The sequence below is a fragment of the Phycodurus eques genome, chromosome 20 (genome assembly GCF_024500275.1).
Source record: "Phycodurus eques isolate BA_2022a chromosome 20, UOR_Pequ_1.1, whole genome shotgun sequence".
NCBI classification, from domain to species: domain Eukaryota; kingdom Metazoa; phylum Chordata; class Actinopteri; order Syngnathiformes; family Syngnathidae; genus Phycodurus; species Phycodurus eques.
The window spans coordinates 698,428-718,188 of record NC_084544.1 but is presented as its reverse complement, the minus strand read 5'-3'; the positions used below and the strand labels follow the sequence as shown (position 1 = coordinate 718,188).

At 47.7% G+C, this 19,761-nt stretch overlaps 3 protein-coding genes across 3 annotated transcripts; all 3 read right to left on the bottom strand.

Moving 5' to 3' along the window:
• Positions 1 to 387: 387 nt before the first annotated feature.
• Positions 388 to 2,656, bottom strand: rpl11 (ribosomal protein L11). The gene is made up of 6 exons (XM_061665287.1): positions 2,577 to 2,656; positions 1,626 to 1,776; positions 1,154 to 1,260; positions 769 to 900; positions 583 to 693; positions 388 to 468 (listed from the first exon to the last, which is right to left on the bottom strand). The coding sequence occupies exons 1-6, from the start codon at positions 2,580 to 2,582 to the stop codon at positions 439 to 441; spliced, it is 537 nt and encodes a 178-aa protein (XP_061521271.1). The 5' UTR covers positions 2,583 to 2,656; the 3' UTR covers positions 388 to 438.
• Positions 2,657 to 4,179: 1,523 nt separating this feature from the next.
• Positions 4,180 to 14,553, bottom strand: LOC133395929 (elongation factor 1-alpha-like). Its single transcript, XM_061665240.1, has 8 exons — positions 14,464 to 14,553; positions 13,867 to 14,019; positions 9,298 to 9,477; positions 7,835 to 8,131; positions 7,359 to 7,509; positions 5,382 to 5,638; positions 5,039 to 5,273; positions 4,180 to 4,420 (listed from the first exon to the last, which is right to left on the bottom strand). The coding sequence occupies exons 2-8, from the start codon at positions 14,008 to 14,010 to the stop codon at positions 4,299 to 4,301; spliced, it is 1,386 nt and encodes a 461-aa protein (XP_061521224.1). The 5' UTR covers positions 14,011 to 14,019; positions 14,464 to 14,553; the 3' UTR covers positions 4,180 to 4,298.
• Positions 14,554 to 14,662: 109 nt separating this feature from the next.
• LOC133396116 (elongation factor 1-alpha) lies at positions 14,663 to 17,833 on the bottom strand. The gene is made up of 8 exons (XM_061665600.1): positions 17,724 to 17,833; positions 16,897 to 17,051; positions 16,444 to 16,623; positions 16,074 to 16,370; positions 15,848 to 15,998; positions 15,517 to 15,773; positions 15,193 to 15,427; positions 14,663 to 15,121 (listed from the first exon to the last, which is right to left on the bottom strand). Exons 2-8 carry the CDS (start codon positions 17,038 to 17,040, stop codon positions 15,000 to 15,002), a joined length of 1,386 nt encoding a protein of 461 aa, XP_061521584.1. The 5' UTR covers positions 17,041 to 17,051; positions 17,724 to 17,833; the 3' UTR covers positions 14,663 to 14,999.
• Between the last annotated feature and the right edge of the window lie 1,928 nt (positions 17,834 to 19,761).

Sequence of the window (19,761 nt, the reverse complement as noted above, 5' to 3'; positions counted from 1 at the left end):
CGCCCGCTTGCCGACAGGCGGCCACCAACTAACAACCTCGGCTGTGACACGATGTCACCGACGACGAGAAGTTGACTGGTGTGCTTCAAAAGAAACAAATGTCAGACTTAAGTCACTGTTGGTTGCGATACTCTTATTTCCAAAATCTTTAGTTTACAGCAAATGCATTCAAAAACCCCTCTTCTTTTTTTTACATTTTAGACTGACTAATAGCATATAAAAATAACAGACCCGTTGCAGTCTTGATTTGTGAAGAATATGAAATTACGACCAAATTTGTGCCCAGATTTCCGCAAGAGCGCAAAAACTTATCCAATGTAACTTTCCTTAATGACAATTTTCTAACTCAAAACAACTGAAAAGTATGAAAGAAAGGGACATGCGAAGGATATTTTCAGTTTTTTATTACTTTCTTACAAAGATGTGAAAGGTGGTTCTTTACTTGCCAGGGAGGATGATGCCATCGTACTGCAACAAAAGATCGGGCCGAGCATTGAACTGCGTTCTTCAACTTGCGTACTCACACACACACACATATATGTATATCTATATATTTTTTTTTTAATTGGCATGTGCACCGACCTTCTGCTGGAACCAGCGCATGGATTCCTCTTTGCGGATGCGGTGGCGGAATCCGATGCGGCCGCGTTTCCGCTTCTTGTCGGCGATGCTGAAGCCGGGTCGGCCCAGGACCTGAAGGCGACATTTTGGTCAAACGAAAGGCGGTCGAGGCGAACTCGAGGAGGAGGAGCACGCGCGGCGGCGTACCACGTAGAAGTCGAGTCCGTAGATGCCGATGCTGGGGTCGTACTTGATGCCCAGGTCGATGTGCTCCTGGATGCCAAAACCGAAGTTTCCCGTATCTGAGAAGTTGTTCTTCCTCAGCTCGTACTCGCGCACCTGTGGCACAGTAACACTCTCAAATTAACATTTTATTTTGTCTTTATTGCTTTGGGGGAGAGGTGTTTACTTTATGATGAATAAACAGTGTATTGTTTTTTTGTTGTACTGTGGATGATCCTGTGTGGTGTGCAGAGAGGACAAAAAAGTGCTTCCAAAGAAACAATGTATAAGGCATGTACAAAAACCCAAAGGCGAGTAAAACAAATGGCGGCTAAGCTCGTAAGAGATTGTCAGGCGCACACAAACACACCTTGAGTCCTTTCTCCAGGATCTCCTCAGCTTTGGCCCCACGGACGGTGCAGTGGACGGCGATCTTCTCGTTTCTGCGGATGCCGAACGATCGCACGGTGTAGCGAGCTGCAACCAACGCACGAGGGGGGGGGAAAGTGAGACTCGCTCGCATCGGCCAACCTCCTCGCTGTGTGGCTCGCGTGCTGCGTTCAAGACCGCCGGGAATTTGCCGCTTGGTGTTTGCGATGATGATCATCTCCAAAAGAACAATTGACTTTGTTTGCAATTTTTGAGAGGAGAAATGTGGCAAAATGCAGATGAGTGAGCGCATCTCCATTTATGCGCAGTTCATTGAACATCAACACGAGGACATATTGCGGGACGCCAATCACACATCGTCACGTCGCCGCGTGGGACTTTGAACCGCAACAGACCAGACCAGACCGGACCCGCCACCGTCTGTTTTTTTTTTTTTTTTCTGAGGCGCTCACCCTTGGAAAAGACGGGCGTCTGTCCCGTGAGCTGCTCCAGAACTTTGGCGGCTCGGGTCAGCCTGTCGCCGCTCTCGCCCACGCAGATGTTCAAGCACAGCTTGCGGATGCGCAGCTCCCTCATGGGGTTCTCCTTCTTCTCACCCTGGTCCTTAGAAACCAGAGCGGACGCATTTCAGCAACACGGCGGCTTACAACTGCGCACGTCTACCTATACATTTTCAAATGCGCTACGGATCAATTCAAGCGAGTCGGGTCGTCGCATGTCCAACTCGAGCAGTGATTCCCAACCACTGCTCTGTGAGGGATCAGATATGATTGCTTAGGACTACAAATAACATCTTTAATCATCTCGCTATGCCAGGCAAAACATCACTAGCTGACAAGTTACCAACAAAAACAAAAAAACCTTACGAGTGAGTCAAATGAAAGAATGACAATATCGCAGTATATTGAAACCACACTTCGGATGACATTTGTTTGGAGTTTTTTGTCATGCAAAACATGCTTGGCTCAAAAGAGAACATGTCCGTACATATCCCCACTGCTCGCGTCACCTCACAGAAGTAGCAGGCAAGAGAAATAGGCTAATAGTGACGTGTTGCTGTCAAACTACTAAACCGAACACATTGATGTCTAATTCACCCGTAGCTGAGAATTGCGCATTAAACGCCAACTCCTCTTGTTGTTGTTGTTGTTGTTGTTGTTTACGCGTAAGGATGTGCGGGCTCCATTTTCCGGCGACTAGCATGTTAGCATTAGCCACTTTCTATATTTCCGGGCGACTAATCGCCTCAATCGGCGAAATACGGCTTGAGATAGTTGGACGATAAGTGTGTCTAATTATCCGCGGAGGAAACAGCCGCTCAAACGCGTCCGCAGCGCCGATGATTGCGGATTTCGACGGCGTCTTCGTCGCGGCTACTTCGTACGCGTTGACGTGCTACTCACCGCCATGTTGGATCGCTAGAAGAGAACGTTGCGCTTCCGGTGAGGAGTTTTTATTTCCGTGTGCGACCCGGAGAGCAGTCCGACACAAGACGGCTGCTTGAAACAAAGGTTCTGCTACATTCGAACTAATTTTAAAAAATGTGTCGAGTAATACAATTTGAGACAGACAGACACACGCACGCACGCACGCACACACACACAAAAACACAACGACTCACAGAGTCATCCATCCAGAGTCATCCATCCATGCTTCTGCTCCTGACGGGTCGCGGAGGCGTGCTGCAAGCCTATCTTCGGGCGAGAGGCCGGGCACAGCCTGAACTGGTCGCCAGCCCATCGCAGGCCATAGAGTACTTATTGTGAACCTGTTTATTCACCGTGTGCCACAATGTAATGTAATGTATTATGTAAATATGTAACTATATCGCGGCACGGTGATCAACCGGTTCGAGCTTCTGCCTCAGAGTTCTGAGGACCGGGGTTCAAATCCCGGCCCCCGCCTGTGTGGCGTTTGCATGTTGTCCCCGTGCCTGCGCGGGCACTCCGCTTTCCTCCCACATCCCCAAAACATGCATGCTAGGTTGATTGACGACTCTACATTGCCCGTAGGTGTGAATGTGTGCGCGAATGGTTGTTTGTTTATGTGTGCCCTGCGATTGGCTGGCGACCGGTTCAGGGTGTACCCCGCCTCCTGCCCGGAGTCCGCCGGGATGGGCTCCAGCAGCCGTCGCGCGACCCAAGTGAGGATCAGCAGGAAAGAAGATGGATGGATGGATGGATGTAACTCTATCATGTTATGGGACTATGTCACATTGTACATTTTGTTACATGTATTTGCTTTTATTTTGCTTTGTTTTACTTTCCGATCTGCAGCCATTTCGGCATTGCAAATAAAATCCAATATTCTAAGAAAAAACAAATATTGACACATCGTTAGCCTAATATCCTAATTCCGTCCATCCTCGGTAGGATGGGCGAGAGGACAACCTGAACTCGCGGTAATATCAGAATTGTTTTCAGAAAGCAAGAAAAAAAATCACAAATTCAACAAATAAGAAGATTCAAGTTGCCTCCAATACAGTCTGCACAGACAGATAGAAAAAGTGCACTATTTAGCATTAGGCTAACGATATATAACATATTTTAAGCATGTCAAAAGGCAATGCGATTCGGTCATTTTATTTCTAGTCACAATAAAAGTGAGTGGAAATGAGTTGAATGTATAATGAAGTTCATCATTAATAGCTGAGCTTGAACAATGTGTCAGAATTAGCGATCACCTTTCAAGGGATCCAAGGATGCTTAATAAGTCATGGGGTCATGCCGATCTATTTTGGAGTATGTGCATTCATGTTACTTAATCTATGTTTTGGTGAGATTAGATGAGTATCGTTTATAGCACCTATGATTCATGACATTGCGAATGATCTTTTGGGGGGTTTTTCAGATGTGTTTGGTGTTGTTCATTTGTTTGTGTTTCGTGACCACCTTTTGTCTTGGACCAGGACAATCTTTTATCTCAACGAGGTTTTCCGGGTTAACCCATTTCAGATCAATAAATAAAAGAAATGACGAATTAGAACACACAGGAAGAGAACCTTGATTCGGTCACACGTGCGATGTTTATTGTTTTGGCTTCAAAGTAAAAGTAGGATTGCATGTGTTCTTCCTTTTCCAGTGGGTTCGAGCGAGCTGATGGCGCGGCCCGACGTCGGCGACGGTTCATTTCTTCTGCGCCTTCTGAGCGGCCTTGGTGACCTTCCCGCCGGTGGGGGCGCTCTTCTCCACCTCCTTGATGACGCCAACGGCCACCGTCTGTCTCATGTCCCGCACGGCGAAGCGGCCTGCGAGGACAAGCCAGGGCGCGTCTCAGGGACAATTCCTCATTCAAGACAAATTGTATTGTACTGCCCCCAGGTGGCCGAGGTGCGCACACCAGAAGGAGGAGCACGATGTCCATTGAACTGAAGTAAAACTGGCCAAAACTCTTTCGATCTTTACATTCTATTTGATGACGACATTACTGTATGTTTTTGTAAAGCACAAAGTTATTTAAGTGCTATTTATCTTACATTACAAAAATGTTTGCTTGTTCTTTGGGGGGACACTTACGGGTTAATGCCATTTTTAGTCCTTTCCACGTGGAACGATTGCGGGGAGGTGCAGTCTGGAACGTAACCCCGTGATAAACCAGGGATTACGGTATTTAACAATTTGCATTTTTTTTCCTGCGGCGCGTAGCTCAAGCTATTCCCTAAAAACCACACCTCTTTCTAAAATGCCCTGAAAGCCCACAAGATGGTGCCAAAGCCCTGTCTAATAGCCTATGTAGAGGTGGTACATATCCACTGACACTAAGATCTTTGTATTTTGGGAAGGAGCTAAATTTCGCTTGGGTTGTTCGTGGAGATTACACGCACACTTCGGGTGCAAATCCAATCATGTGTAAGTTTGACACTCACCAAGGGGAGCGTATTGAGAGAAGGCCTCCACCACCAAGGGCTTCTGGGGGATCATCTTGACGATGGCGGCGTCTCCGGACTTGAGGAACTTGGGGTTGTTCTCGATTATCTTGCCGGAACGACGGTCGATCTTCTCGAGGAGCTCGGTGAACTTGCAGGCGATGTGGGCCGTGTGGCAGTCCAGCACGGGGGCGTAGCCCTCGTTGATCTGGCCCGGGTGGTTCAGGATGATGACCTTGAGCGGGGGAGAGGCGTGAAGATGAGATTCAACTGGTATCTACCCACGGAACAAAAATTCGAAAGTCGACAATTTTCTCTTTTTCACAGTCAGTATGTGGCTCACCTGAGCTTTGAAGTTATCGGCACCCATGGGCGGGTCGTTCTTGCTGTCGCCGGCGACGTAACCGCGGCGGACCTCCTTGACGGACACGTTCTTGACGTTGAAGCCCACGTTGTCGCCGGGGGTGGCCTCGGGCAGCGACTCGTGGTGCATCTCCACGGACTTGACCTCGGTGGTCAGGTTGGCGGGGGCGAAGGTGACGACCATGCCGGGCTTCAGGACGCCGGTTTCCACGCGGCCGACGGGGACGGTGCCGATACCTGAGCGGTGGAGAGAAGCCATGAGCGGATGCCCTCGCTGCTCGTTTGGAACGGTGGTCCTCAAACCCTCGAACCCCGGGGGTCCAACACTCTAGCTGAGGATATGCTCGAAAGAAAATCGCACTCATTTTCCTATCGCTTGATCAGTAATGCTATACGATTGGCCCATTGAATTTCCTTTTGAAAATCATTTCATTTGACTGATATGACTATTTGAATTATTGGCAGTTGTTATCCATCCCAAAGATCATAATTCTTTCGAAAGAGATTTTTTTTCCGTAAAAAAGTAATACTTTTCAAACCTTTTTCACTACGACACACCGTGTAATTGATGGTAATGTGACCTCTCAGTATTCTAATTTTATTTGCCGAGTCCGGCGGGGATCGGGACTCGGCCCGCTTTTGTTCAGTCAGTCATACTTATGCTGCCGTTTAGCGACATCATACGCAAATATAAGATTAGCTTTGGCTCCCGATCTACTTGAGATGCGATTTGAAGGTCCTGCTACTTACTCATAAAATATTACAGAGATGAGCCCCCTCTTAGCTCGCTGACTTAGTTGTACCGTATGTTCCGTCCCAAAACCTCTGCTCACAAAATGCTGTTTTTTTTGGTGACCCCCGACAGCCAGAAATAATTCCACAGACTCTGGAGCACTTTCTATTCGGGCTCCAGTACTCTGCAAAGCCCTAGCCAAGGATATGAGAGCTGCTACCTCAGTAGAAATGTTGAACTCTTGACTCAAGACTTATTTCTACTCTTTGGCATTGGGTTACAGTACACGTAGGCCTGTTTTACTGCCGCTTGTCCTACCTCCTCCCCCCTCGTCTCCTGCTCGGAGAGGGCTAAGTGACGTTGACCGAATATGAGGCTGGGACAAGAAGCGAGGTGGACCACTTCCCTTGGAGTATGTAACTCCGACCGACAGGGGCAGGTCCTGAGGCAGAACCACAGAAGGCGTCGACGCTGTGGCGCCTTTTCTCTTGAAATGGACTTTTATGCAATCGTAATGAACATTGCACAGCAGCAGACTATGTGCTAAATGTTGCCCACTCGACATCCTGGAAGGGGCATCCCCCCAGGCTCCATCTGCAGTCCCTTTTCAAGGTGTCTTTTCTCCCCAAATGGGGTTTTGAGTTTTGCCTCGCCCGATCGGGGGAGTTTAGATTCGGGGATGTCGTCAAACTTTGCCAACTGTGGGCCTGGGAAGCACTTTTAGACTCCTTTGTGATTAAGGGCAAAACAAATAAACAATGCCAAAATGTCTTTACCGTTAGGTGTCACCCATTAAGTTTCATGATTTGCAACATTGTCTAAAGATACTAATGACATCTTTTGATCCATCACATTTTTCTACAAAGACAAATGCGTCTTATTGATGTGTGGGAATTGTTGCATGTGTTTGACTGTTATGACGACGGTGTAAAGACACGAGTGCAACTGCGTTAATGAGTAGTTGGGATCATTAACGCACTTGCATCCGCAGAGTTTGAAGGGCAACGTGTCAATTGTGCAACTCACAGCATTTTTTATGAATCTGCTTATGTCTTTACTGTTATGCAAGAAGTGTATTTCAGTATGTATATTCAATTCAGTACATATATATATAGTCGATATAATTATTTGGGTGACATTTTGTTTGGTGGTGGGAAAGTTTCTCTTGTCAAATAAATATGTGCCTGCAACTGGTGAAGAAGAAGAGAAAGTCGAAGAACTGGCCTCCAATTTTGTAGACGTCCTGCAGGGGGAGACGGAGGGGCTTCCGAGTGGGCCGTTCAGGAGGCAAGATGGCATCCAGGGCCTCGTAGAGGGTGCCACCGCTGGCTTTGCCCTGCTTGCGGTCGATTTGCCAGCCCTTGAACCAGGTCATCTACAGAAAGACCAGCAAATGTCAAACCCACAACTACGGGATTCCTCCAGATTACGAGATTACATACTTTTTTGTGATTTCTCCGTTTAAAAAAAATAAATATATATATATATATATATATAAATAAATGAGGATAAGCGGTACAGACAATGAATGGATGGATGGATACACACACACACACACACACACACACACACAACACACAGGAACCGGGCCGGACTGCGAATAGGGAAAATCCGTGTCTAATTGCCCACTGGTTTTCCGCGAGGAGGGGAATCCGCGGCTGCAGTCACTCGCGGCGTCCCTCCAAACGACGGCCGCTCACCTTGGAACTGGCCTCCACCATGTTGTCTCCGTGCCACCCGGAGATGGGGATGAAGGGGACGGCTTTGGGGTTGTAGCCGATCTTCTTGATGTAGGTGCTGACCTCCTTGGTGATTTCCTCGAAGCGGCCCTCGGAGTACGGGGGCTCGGTGGAGTCCATCTTGTTGACGGCGACGATGAGCTGCTGCACGCCGAGCGTGTAGGCCAGCAGGGCGTGCTCGCGGGTCTGCCCGTTCTTGGAGATGCCGGCCTCGAACTCGCCCACGCCGGCCGTAACGATCAGCACGGCGCAGTCGGCCTGCAATTCATTCAAATGGAACCGAAATCAAAATGTTGTGAAGTGTCGCAATTCCCAGTATCACGATGTGACGTGCTGCAACAAAGTATCCGAATCGAAAATATCTTCACGTAAAGTATCTTAATGACATGGCGACAAGAGGAGTTGGGATCCTTTTTGAGGTTGGAAGGGCAACAAATGTCAATTGTGCAACTCACAGCATTTTTGTCTCGACCGTTACGCACGTTCATCACGATTGACTCTTATGAAAAAGAAGTGTCTTTCAGTGGGCCGTCACCGTTCGTTCCGTCAATAAGGATCGCTTTGCGTACGAATGCGACAGAAGGCCGTGAAAATCCCGGGCCGCCAGATCTCGCCCGTCTCCTTCACGTCGTCTCGGGTCTTCGTCCGCCCGCCCGCCCGTCTTTGGACCTCACGACCACCCGACTTAGGAATCCTCTTCGAATCCCAATTCAAGACTCGCCGGCAGTACTCCGGACTTCAACTTTTCCATATCATCTGCAGTTTTAATCCGGTATATGCGCCAACGACGTCCACATTGGGCTCATCGGATCAAAGCAATTCCGCCTCGCTCGAGCGAATGAGGGAGGCGAGCGTTTCAAAGCACGCGTTGCGACTTGAAACGTCAACAATGTCTCTTTTTTTTCCGCCCCCGAAGATGACAACAGACGCCGTTTGGGCTTCGTTCATGTCGACTTGCACGCTATCATATTTGTATCATAAATGCTACACTGCGCATGTGTTTCACTTTGTTCGAAGACGGCAGCCATAAAGCAAAGAAAAAGTTGGGCTTCAAACAATCATGTTATTATGACGGTTGGCATCGCACACGCAGGAAGTCCGCGATTCCGCGTTGGTCACGTGACGTTCCGCCTACAATAGCGGATTTGATTGTATTGCTTGATTTCTTGCCACTATTTTAATATTTCGCTGTGTGAGAATAAAATGATTATGAATGCCTAAACTTTCAAATCATGAATAAATAAACTCTCTTATGCATAAAACTGTCATTCCACGTCATCCTGAACACGTTTCAATATTGAAATGCAAATGTGCTCATCATGACATGATGCCATTTGACCCATTTGGGCGCTAGAAATATGGATAATAGCAGAAACGGACTTGAGCAGTAGCTAGCGTCTGAGTGTGTTTGTGTTTTGCAGGACCTGCGATGTGCCCGTGATCATGTTCTTGATGAAGTCCCTGTGCCCGGGGGCATCGATGATGGTCACGCAGAACTTGCCGGTCTCGAACTTCCACAGAGCGATGTCGATGGTGATGCCGCGCTCCCGCTCGGCCTTCAGCTTGTCCAGCACCCACGCGTACTTGAAGGAGCCCTTGCCCATCTGGCCACATTTCATGACAATTCTTCACTTATTACACTTTTGGGACACAAATGTGCATGCATCCAAGTCCAGTCAAGTATATTTGTACAGCCCTTGATCACAAAAGAGTAAAATCACCATACATCAGTATTTTTTCGGCCGTGACCCCCCTCCCACACACACACAAATTTAATAACTTCAGACTTGCCCAAAACTAGCAAACGTTGAATCATTTAGGAGCTTTTATTTTTTTTCAATGCAGTTGTATTATCTGAATTATTGAGGTTTTCTTTGGAAAAAGAAATGAAGCTAATTGATTTCCATATAATAAATTTAAGTCTTGGATGTGTGAAAGATTAGCAGGGGTGTGCAGACTTTTGATATCCCCTGGATCTAAATACCAGGATTTTGTGAAGACATGATTGATTTCAAAACCTGTACAACTGACTAAAAATATATTTTTGAGAGGGGGTACTAAAAAGAAACTGAAATGTGGTAGCACAAGTGCGCACACCCTCTCATAACCGGTACGCGGCTGTGTTCACAGTGAACCAATCCCGTCCGAAATCCTGTTAAATGGGAGTCAGCACACATTGAAGTTCCTCTGATTAACCCCAAATCAAGTTCAGATGTTTCCGTAAGCAATTTAATCCGTTTATTTGAAAGGGGACAATGCAATTTCATAAAACACATGAAGCACACATGGTTAAAAAAGCCCGAATTAGCCAGAAGGCGAGTTTTCATCTGCAGTCCCCTGGCCGTGATGTCAAAAAGCCGTAAAATACATCTACAATACGATATAATATAATACAGGATACTTACTATACTATTCAGAGAGAATAAAACCACAAATCATTTGATCATCACAAAAAAAAAAAAACATCATAACATACTTGTCTTTTAGTGTTGGCAGCTATAGGTGTTAACTAGCCCCATTTTCATTTTTTTTTTCGTGAAGGCCTCGTATGTTGGAAGCAGTTTCACCGGCGCTCCTCACTGACCAGGCTGACTGAGCGAAAGCGCTCCTGCGCAGAGGAATGAGAAGGTCACCTCTGACCGAGCCTCGAGTGACACGCTCAGCTCAGAAGCGTTTCTTTGGCCGATGAACTCAGCCAGAGGAGCTGGGGCCAAATCATGCAGCACTTTAGAAATCAAATTGAAATCTGCAAATATGTGAAGCCCGTCCCAGTTTTTAAATTGCACAGTGATGATCGTGCCTTGGTTTTTTATCCATACAAAACTTCCAATGGTTTTTTTGCATTCTGACCAGCCTGGGACCAACTGGTTATGCAATAGTTAAAGTGACTAAGAATCATTGAATGCAAGTACATTTTGGCGGCTTCAGTTGACATTTCATTTCGAATTGCACGAAAATTTGCGAGGTTTAATTTGATAGTTTTACACAATTTGTCAATGTGGGCTTTAAAGGAAAGCTGTGAATCTATTATTAACCCAAGATATTTGTATTGGCTGACAATTTGCATTTTTTCGCCATTAACAAGTATGTCGGGGTCAGGTGAGACTCTATTTGTTTTAGTGAAATACATGCCTACAATTTTAGAAGCGTTTATCTGTAGACAGCACCCCTGCAACCAAGTTGTGACACAGGACATTGTATTAGTGAGTTTAGCAGCAACAGTATCTTTGGAGCGACCATGAACAAAGAAAACCGCGTCGTCTGCATACGTTACGCACTCTGCTGCAGAGCAAACAGTGGGCACACCGTTGATATAAAGACTAAATAAAAGGGGGCCTAATATTGATCCCTGAGGGACTCCAGAGGTTAGCCTAAGAGACCCTGATCTGCAGTTGTTAACTGATACAGATTGTGTTCGGTCACGCAGATATGATTCAATCCAGCTCACAGCTTTGCGAGAGAAGTTCCATTTTGAGAGCTCGGCAAGAAGAACAGAGCGATTGACTGTATCGAAAGCTTTGCTGAGGTCCAAGAACACCGCCCCGACAACTCCACCCTTGCCGAGAGAAGATTTTATTTTCTCAATGAAGAGGCATGTAGCCATTTCAGTGGAGTGCTTGGATCTGAAACCAAACTGCATGGCGTGGAGAGAGGGGGAGCTGCTGTTGAAATCATGGACAATCTGCTCTGACACTCATTTTTCTGCAACTTTGGAAATGGCCGGAAGAATGCTTACAGGTCGGTAGTTATTCAGAGAAGTCGAGTCACCGGATTTAAAGACGGGGGTAACAATAGCACATTTCCAGGCCTTTGGAAAGCGACCAGATGAAATTGAAAGATGAACGATTGAGGCAATAGGAGTAGCAAGAGTTGAACCGAGATCTTTGAGCACGTTCGTGTCCATTCCGGAAACATCCTTTGCCTTCGATGGTTTGAGTGAATGAATTCAATCGATAACTTTGCTCTCAGTAATATTTGTAATAGTAAAGAACTGCGTTGCAGACAATGCAGGGTATTCCTCCCTTTGTTGTACTGCAAACACGGAAGAGATTTCTGACGCAGATTCAATGAAGTCGTCGTTAAAAGCATCAGCCGTCGCTCGAGGCTCCGTCAGGATGTTTCCATTGAATTGAATTTGCATTAGTTTTGTTTTGTTATTTTGCGTATGACCCAATAGTTTTTTCAAATAATTCCAGGTTAGTTTTGAATTTCCCTTGGCACTAGTCAAAGCAGTCATGAAAAAGTTTCTCATTGAAATAAAGCGCTGTCTGTTGTATCCGCCCTGATTTGACCGACAACTTCAAGGAATGATCGCGTTCTTTCATCCGTTTCAGAATAAATGTGTTTAACCAAGGAAGGCCATTCTTTCTGGCTTTTAGTTGAATTATCCGTGTCAGTTGTATAATCACGCCTTGTATTTTGTTGACAAATTTAGAACAATCCTCACCGACATTTTTACCAGCGGGTAATACATCCCAGTTTACTTCTTGGACAGAATTTTGTTGTTCATGTTTCGGTATCCTATTGGATTCAGTGGCGGCCAAGGGTTTGAAGCGCTTTTTCTTGAATTTTCTTGTGACCATGATAAGATTGGGATCAGACAATCCTGTGAGCATATTGTATGGCTTCAAGGTCCTTTCCGGCCTATTAGTAAAAGCCAGATCAATCCGAGTTCGGGTGGAGTTTGTAATTCTCGTAGGGCCAATAATTACCTGAGTCATATCCATATCATCCATAACCCTTTTCAATTTTTTCCCAACTTTGTTAACTTCCCAATTAACATTTAGGTCACCCATTGTTATCACCACTTTTGCAAGATTGAGTTGTTTCAGTAACATTTCCAGCTTTTCATAAAAAGCGCCATTTGATGAGGGAGCCCTATAAATAACTACAAGAAGAAAAGACGTTTGCTGTGACAAAGAAACAGTTAGTCCAAGAAATTCTAATCCATTCTCATCTGTAACATGTATTTCGTTACAATTAAAAGTGTCCTTGGCATAAATCATAACACCTCCTCCCTTAGAAGCCTGTCTGTCGTTTCTAAACATTTTATAACCAGGCACAGATAGCATTGCTGAGGGCGAAGATTCATGCAGAGGAAGTCGATATCTGAGTCAGCGAGAAGGCGATGGACCTGATCGCTTTTCCTTAAAATGCTTCGTATATTTAAGTGCGCACAAAGAATGCTTTTTGGTTTACGTGTTGAGTCCCATACCAATTTAGAGTTCTTAATGGTTTGGAACACCCTGAATTTCCGGTGCTTTAGTATTGGGGGGTTCGGCAGCCCCCCGTTTCTTTTATTGGCAATGTTTGCATGTAGCTTTACGCTGCCGGCTTCCGCATCAGCCGTCAGTGGTGGAGGCCCAGCCGGCAGAGGCTTTTCCTGACACTTGTTTACTTGTAGTGAAGATACAGTCACTTAGTTGTGGTTACAGTTACTCACTCAGCGATCTTTTTAGTTAGGGTTAGGTTCATGAGTTGCCGTAAAGTCATGCTGAACGGGAGTCAGCGTCCACATTGAAGCGCCTCTGCCCATTGTCACGTCGTTGCTAACACGGACGCATCCCAGTTTGGACCTAACCAATTATTAGTCGCTGTAACCGAGGCAAAGTAAAGGCCAAACATGTCAGGAAAAGCCTACCAGAACAACATAAGCTGAATCGGGGTTCATCAGAGGCGGGCAGCTGCGCCGGCTACCATTTAACGAGTTTGAACGCGATCGCTTCATTCGGGAACACACGAGCCAGTTAAGAGGGTGTGCGCAATTGTGCACGTTTGTTTGGACCTCCCTTGTCAGAAATGAACGACTTGTACGGATGAAGCAAGTGTATTCAAGCAAACGGAGCTCTGCCATTTGCCGTCCAAGTGGAGAAGCCCTGGTGTAGTGCGCGAGTTACAACAGCAGGTGGCACCAACCGCCGGGAAATAAGAAACGGAGGGGAAAGAAGAAGCGAGCGAGCGAGCCCAAAGAGCAGCAGCAGTCGTCCACCCACCTCAGCCGCCTCCTTCTCGAACTTCTCGATGGCTCGCTTCTCGATGCCGCCGCACTTGTAGATCAAGTGCCCGGTGGTGGTGGACTTTCCGGAGTCCACGTGTCCGATGACCACGATGTTGATGTGGGTTTTCTCCTTGGCCATTTCGAGCGACTGGCGGACAAAATTGGACATTTTCCGTCACGGAGCGCACGGGCCATGTCGGCCGCGCGAAGCTCTCGCGACGATTTCGCGCTCGCGTGTCAATTTGTCGCGGTCGGTGCCGCGCCTTCGCGAGTCACGTGATCGGCCTCCATGTTGCGCCGCCGCCGCCATGTCGCGTCCGAGTCGTGGCGAGCGGGCGCGCGCACGGCGGCGGGAGCGCGCACGCGGAAGCAGACCTTTTCAGAGCCAACAAAACGTCAACTTGACGACTGACGTCTACGTCGATTTGAATCCATTCTGTACTTCAGTACAAAGGAGAGCAAATCCCCACATTTGACCAACGAGTAGTTTTTGTTTACAAATGTGAAGACAAAAGGTTTCCCCTCGGTCACCACCTCGCCAAGTGAATTACCGATTCGGCACGTTGTGCTTTTTGGAAAGAATATTACCAACCTGTAGTCCCCGATCCGGAACAGACGAAAGACCGAGCCGGAAGCGCCCGAAGCTTTTATAGAGAAGCCGGGGGAGGGCGGAGTCAGCCTCTCGCCCGCCGAGTCGAGTCGCAGGGCGGGCGGACCGGCCGGCTAAAGCCCGCGGCGCCGCCGAGCATAAAAAAAAAAAAAAAAAAAAAAAAAGAGTCGACAAAAGCGGCTCCGTTTTTTCAAAGACATTTTTATTAGTTACCAGCCGCTTTCGTTTCCAATCCAATTTGTGGCATTTGAACATCAATGTACAGTCGTAACCCTTTTCAAAACTTAAAGAGGCACCGGCATGTGATTGCGGTGACCGACAAAGCCGCAAAGTTCTTTTTTCCTGCGAAAACTTTTGCGATGAGTTTTAATCAGCATAAGCCAGTCCTTGAGCACAGAGCTGCGCCTCAGAGACGAAGGGGGGCGGAGCGAGGACGGCGAGGAGCGCGGCGGGGACGACGGGGCGGCGGCCCGCTGCTGCCGGCACGCGTCCCCTCGCCGGGTGTCCCGCACGACAATTCATTTCTTCTTCTGGGCCTTCTCCGCGGCCTTGGTCGTCTTCCCGCTCACTTCCTTGGTCTCCACGGCCTTGATGACGCCGACGGCCACCGTCTGCCTCATGTCTCGCACGGCGAAGCGACCTGGGGAGACGAAACGGAGCGTTAGAAAAAGTCTCTCGCGAGCCGCGCCCGCCGAGTCTCGGACGGCTCACCGAGGGGGGGGTAACTGGCGAAGGGCTCCACCACCATGGGCTTCTGGGGGATCATCTTGACGATGGCGGCGTCTCCGGACTTGACGAACTTGGGGTTGTCCTCGAGCTTCTTGCCGGAACGACGGTCGATCTTCTCGATGAGCTCCTTGAACTTGCAGGCGATGTGGGCCGTGTGGCAGTCCAGCACGGGGGCGTAGCCCTCGTTGATCTGGCCCGGGTGGTTCAGGATGATGACCTTTACCAAACAAACAAAAAAGTAAATAAATACAACTTAGAAGCTCCCGCCTCGCCACAAAGTCCAACCGCGAGCAGGAACGCGCTCACCTGAGCATTGAAGTTATCGGCACCCTTGGGCGGGTCGTTCTTGCTGTCGCCGGCGACGTAACCGCGACGGATCTCCTTGACGGACACGTTCTTGACGTTGAACCCCACGTTGTCGCCGGGGGTGGCCTCGGGCAGCGACTCGTGGTGCATCTCCACGGACTTGACCTCGGTGGTCAGGTTGGTGGGGGCGAAGGTGACGACCATGCCGGGCTTCAGGACGCCGGTCTCCACGCGGCCGACCGGCACCGTTCCGATACCTGAGCGGACGGCCAATTAGCCGCTGCCCGTCGATTCCAAATGACAAAGTTCTACAGCTAAAACTCTTCCGTACCTCCAATTTTGTAGACATCCTGCAGTGGCAGACGGAGGGGCTTGTCGGTGGGACGTGAGGGGGGCAGGATGGCATCCAGAGCCTCCAGCAGGGTGCTACCGTTGGCATTGCTCTCCTTGCGCTCGACCTTCCAGCCCTTGAACCAGCCCATCTACGGGAAGCCGCAAATGTCAAACGGCACACTGGCGAGCGCACGCGTCCCCGCGGGTGGGCGACGGCCACTCACCTTCTCACTGGTCTCCAGCATATTGTCTCCGTGCCACCCGGAGATGGGTACAAAGGCGACGGTGGCGGGGTTGTACCCGATCTTCTTGATGTAGGTGCTGACTTCCTTGGTGATTTCCTCAAAACGCTTCTGGCTGTAAGGGGGCTCGGTCGAGTCCATCTTGTTGACGCCGACGATGAGCTGCTTGACGCCCAGGGTGAAGGCCAGCAGGGCGTGCTCGCGGGTCTGTCCGTTTTTGGAGATACCGGCCTCGAACTCTCCCACACCCGCGGCAACGATCAGCACGGCGCAGTCAGCCTGCAATTTTTAAAGATCGGTTATTCCACTGCGAGGAAGACTTGTTTGCTTTTTATTTATTTTTTTATTTGACCTGCGATGTGCCCGTGATCATGTTCTTGATGAAGTCCCTGTGCCCGGGGGCATCAATGATGGTCACGTAGTACTTGCTGGTCTCGAACTTCCACAGAGCGATGTCGATGGTGATGCCGCGCTCCCGCTCGGCCTTCAGCTTGTCCAGCACCCACGCGTACTTGAAGGAGCCCTTGCCCATCTGATACACACAAAAAAAAACACTTTAGTTATGTAATCACAAGCGGCATATTCGGTTTGTAACTTTAAAATCATTTAAATGATTCAGAGTAGTCCCAATGTTGTTTCAACATCTTGCAGTCATTCTGGGCTCGCTCCGCCCAGACTGCGCATGCGCAGACTCGGACACGCCCTTTTGCCGACAGCTCAGCAAAGAGCACGCTGGCGCCGCCATTTTGAAACGCCTGCAGTGTATTTATAATAAAAAAAAAAAAAAAAAAAAGCGCTGGCTTACCTCAGCCGCCTCCTTCTCGAACTTCTCGATGGTTCTCTTGTCGATGCCGCCGCACTTGTAGATCAAGTGGCCGGTGGAAGTGGACTTGCCGGAGTCGACATGGCCAATGACCACGATGTTAATGTGCGTCTTTTCCTTCCCCATTGTTGTAGTTTCTAAAAAATAAAATAAAATTTTTAAAAATGAATTTAAAAAAACGATATAGGCCTGACCATTCAACATTGAAGGTGCTTAGCGGGTGAATCGGTCGATCAGAAGTCAAGTCAAAACACGTCATTTACGCTCCTCGAATTTTGCAGCTTCATCGCTCGAGTTCTCTTTGGCTGCTGCTAGCTGGCGTTAGCATGATGCTAACAGGCCGGACGACACACGTGTCCCACGTTGAGACCACGTCGTCATTTGCCATTTCGGAGCAAATGATGACATCCGAAAAGCCATCCGGCCCAGGTGGGCAGCTGTCGCCGTCCGCGAGGCGCCAATTGTTCGGGGAAGGACGAGCGGCCATTTTAGGGCGCTCCCTTTGTCCTTTCTCTATAAGTCGTCGTGAGCCAAGTAAAGCCATCCGAAACAAAGTCGACCTAAACGTGACAACAGCCGGCCCGATAAGACACTTTTACTAAAAAAAAAAAAAATAAAAAAAAAAAAAAAGATTGTCTTAAAGTCCACACATCGATTATTACATAACACAACGCTTAACACTTATTCAGATGGGGGGGGGGGGGAAAGTCAGCGTCAAGATAACGGTTTCGTCGGGCTGCCGATGGAAAGGCCGGTTTGGAATCACGAGCCCAATGGTACACTTGAAAGCAAAACAAGCAGCCGCTTACCGGTGTTTCTGCGTTGTCGCGGCCAAAGCTGCTGCCCCTTGCCAGGTAACAGAAAGAGGCCGACAGACAATCCACGTCAACTTTTATACTGGCGGAGGGCAGCGTGACTTCCGGTCGCCCTCCGTCACGCCTCGAGGCCAGCAAATCAAAATTCGCCGTTCCCACGTGAGGTCAGCACTCGACGTTGATGGACGCGAGTACCCGGATGCTCGATTGAGTCCCGGAGAAAGACGGTGGCGGAAATGGTGCCGAAAACACGCTTGATTTAAAAGTGAGTCCATCATTGAAAACGGCGAAGTGACCGAAACACACGTGACCACCTCAAATGAGAGGTGAGCCTCAATACAAACCTCTCAATTCTTCTGCGGCCCTCAGCCGAGCGCTCCTCTGTGGGCTTTTCCTCACATTTTTGTTTGTTCAGTTACTAAATTACTTACTTGCACACGCAAATTACTGTAAGCAATCATTTCATTAAAACTCCTGTTAAACGGGAGTCAGCAAACACCTGACATAAGGTGCCTCTGATTAAACCCAAATAAAGTTCAGTTGTTCTAGTAGGCTTTTCCTGACTTTTTTTGCTTTCTTGCAAAAGCATGAAGGTTTTGTGCTAATACTGACAACTATTTGGAACTGTTCATAATTCTCTCCACTTTGACTAAGGCGCCAGTTCCAGCTGAGGAAAAAGAACCAAGGTCTCATTTTTTAGTACCACAAAAAAATGGCATTTGAACAGGGGTGTGTAGACTTTTTATATCCACTGCATAAACAATAATGTGAAACCTGCCAGAATGTGCAGGAGCATTGTGATGACTTGAACTACACACATAAGCAATTACACGTTTGGCAAGTGCATACAGTCCATTTGGCGTTTAATGAGACCGCCGCTACCGTTCTGTTGTCAAATCCTTAAGATGACGACGTCACATTTGCATTCAAACAGACTGAGGGACAATTTATCAGAGTCGCTGACTCGAACAGTCAGGCACGTTGAGAGCCGGCGGCGGTAACCACGTTTGGAGCTAGCGAACGAGGCATGCGCCTACTTGTCGTTCAAATGGTCCACGGTGGGGGGGGGGTGGGGGGATGTTTCTGGCACTTGGCCCCAGCGCCGCTGGGGCAAGCGAGGGGAGGGAAAAACAAGTTTGCAGACTTTAGGTGTTTGCTCACATTATTTCAGTTTATTTTTACTTCCCCTCTCAAACGGATACAAAAATAAATAAATCAAATGAATTGTACAATCACATTAATGGTGGAAAAAGCTTTGAAATGATTTACCTTGCTCTCATATATATCATATATATATATATATATATATATATATATATATAATATATATATATATATATATATACATATATATATATATATATATATATATATATACATACACACACACACACACCCCACAGTTGAATTTGAAGTATTTCAACTTAAATGCTAGCATGTTAGCATTTGGTCCTGTTGGCGCAACGCAGACGCAGGAGAAGTCGAAGCAGGCTTTAAAATGTGGCGTTGACGACGCATTTATGGAACTCCAGCCTTGTCAGCACATCCCAGCTATCATCGGCAGGAGGCGGGGGACACCCTGAACTGATTGCCAGCCAATCGCAGTCTTTACAATATTCACAGTGGATATAAAAAGTCTACACACCCCTCTTTTTTTTGCACAATCAACATTGTCCCAGATGATCGGGCTACTCGTCACTTTAAACCGCATACACTCCTTGGAGTCTCGGCGGCCTTTGCACAATGGTCATCGCACCGGACTATTGCAATATTAGTCATTCGAACTGCTCTAAGTGCTAGAGGACTCTGCATCTTTTGCACAATTGTCAAAAAAAATAAAATAAATACCGGCATTACCAGAGAACTAGCAACCCTTTATTGCTCAGTGACTGTTTTTTTTTTTGTCAATGTCTTTCTGTCTCCAAAGTGTTCTCTGTCAATTGACTGTCTGTTGTCGTACTAGAGCGGCTCCAACTACCGGAGACAAATTCCTTGTGTGTTTTTTTGGACATACTTGCCAAATAAAGATGAT

Coding starts and splice junctions, on each gene's coding strand:
- rpl11 (XM_061665287.1), bottom strand. Junction 694..768: donor ACGGACTCGACTTCTACGTG/GTACGCCGCCGC, acceptor TGTCGCCTTCAG/GTCCTGGGCCGACCCGGCTT. Junction 469..582: donor TGCGCTGGTTCCAGCAGAAG/GTCGGTGCACAT, acceptor CTTTTGTTGCAG/TACGATGGCATCATCCTCCC.
- LOC133395929 (XM_061665240.1), bottom strand. CDS start 14,010: ATGGCCAAGGAGAAAACCCACATCAACATCGTGGTCATCGGACACGTG. Junction 7,510..7,834: donor TGGTGGAGGCCAGTTCCAAG/GTGAGCGGCCGT, acceptor GTCTTTCTGTAG/ATGACCTGGTTCAAGGGCTG. Junction 4,421..5,038: donor CTCTCAATACGCTCCCCTTG/GTGAGTGTCAAA, acceptor TTGTCCTCGCAG/GCCGCTTCGCCGTGCGGGAC.
- LOC133396116 (XM_061665600.1), bottom strand. CDS start 17,040: ATGGGGAAGGAAAAGACGCACATTAACATCGTGGTCATTGGCCATGTC. Junction 16,624..16,896: donor TCGAGAAGGAGGCGGCTGAG/GTAAGCCAGCGC, acceptor TGTGTGTATCAG/ATGGGCAAGGGCTCCTTCAA. Junction 15,774..15,847: donor GGATGTCTACAAAATTGGAG/GTACGGAAGAGT, acceptor CCGTCCGCTCAG/GTATCGGAACGGTGCCGGTC.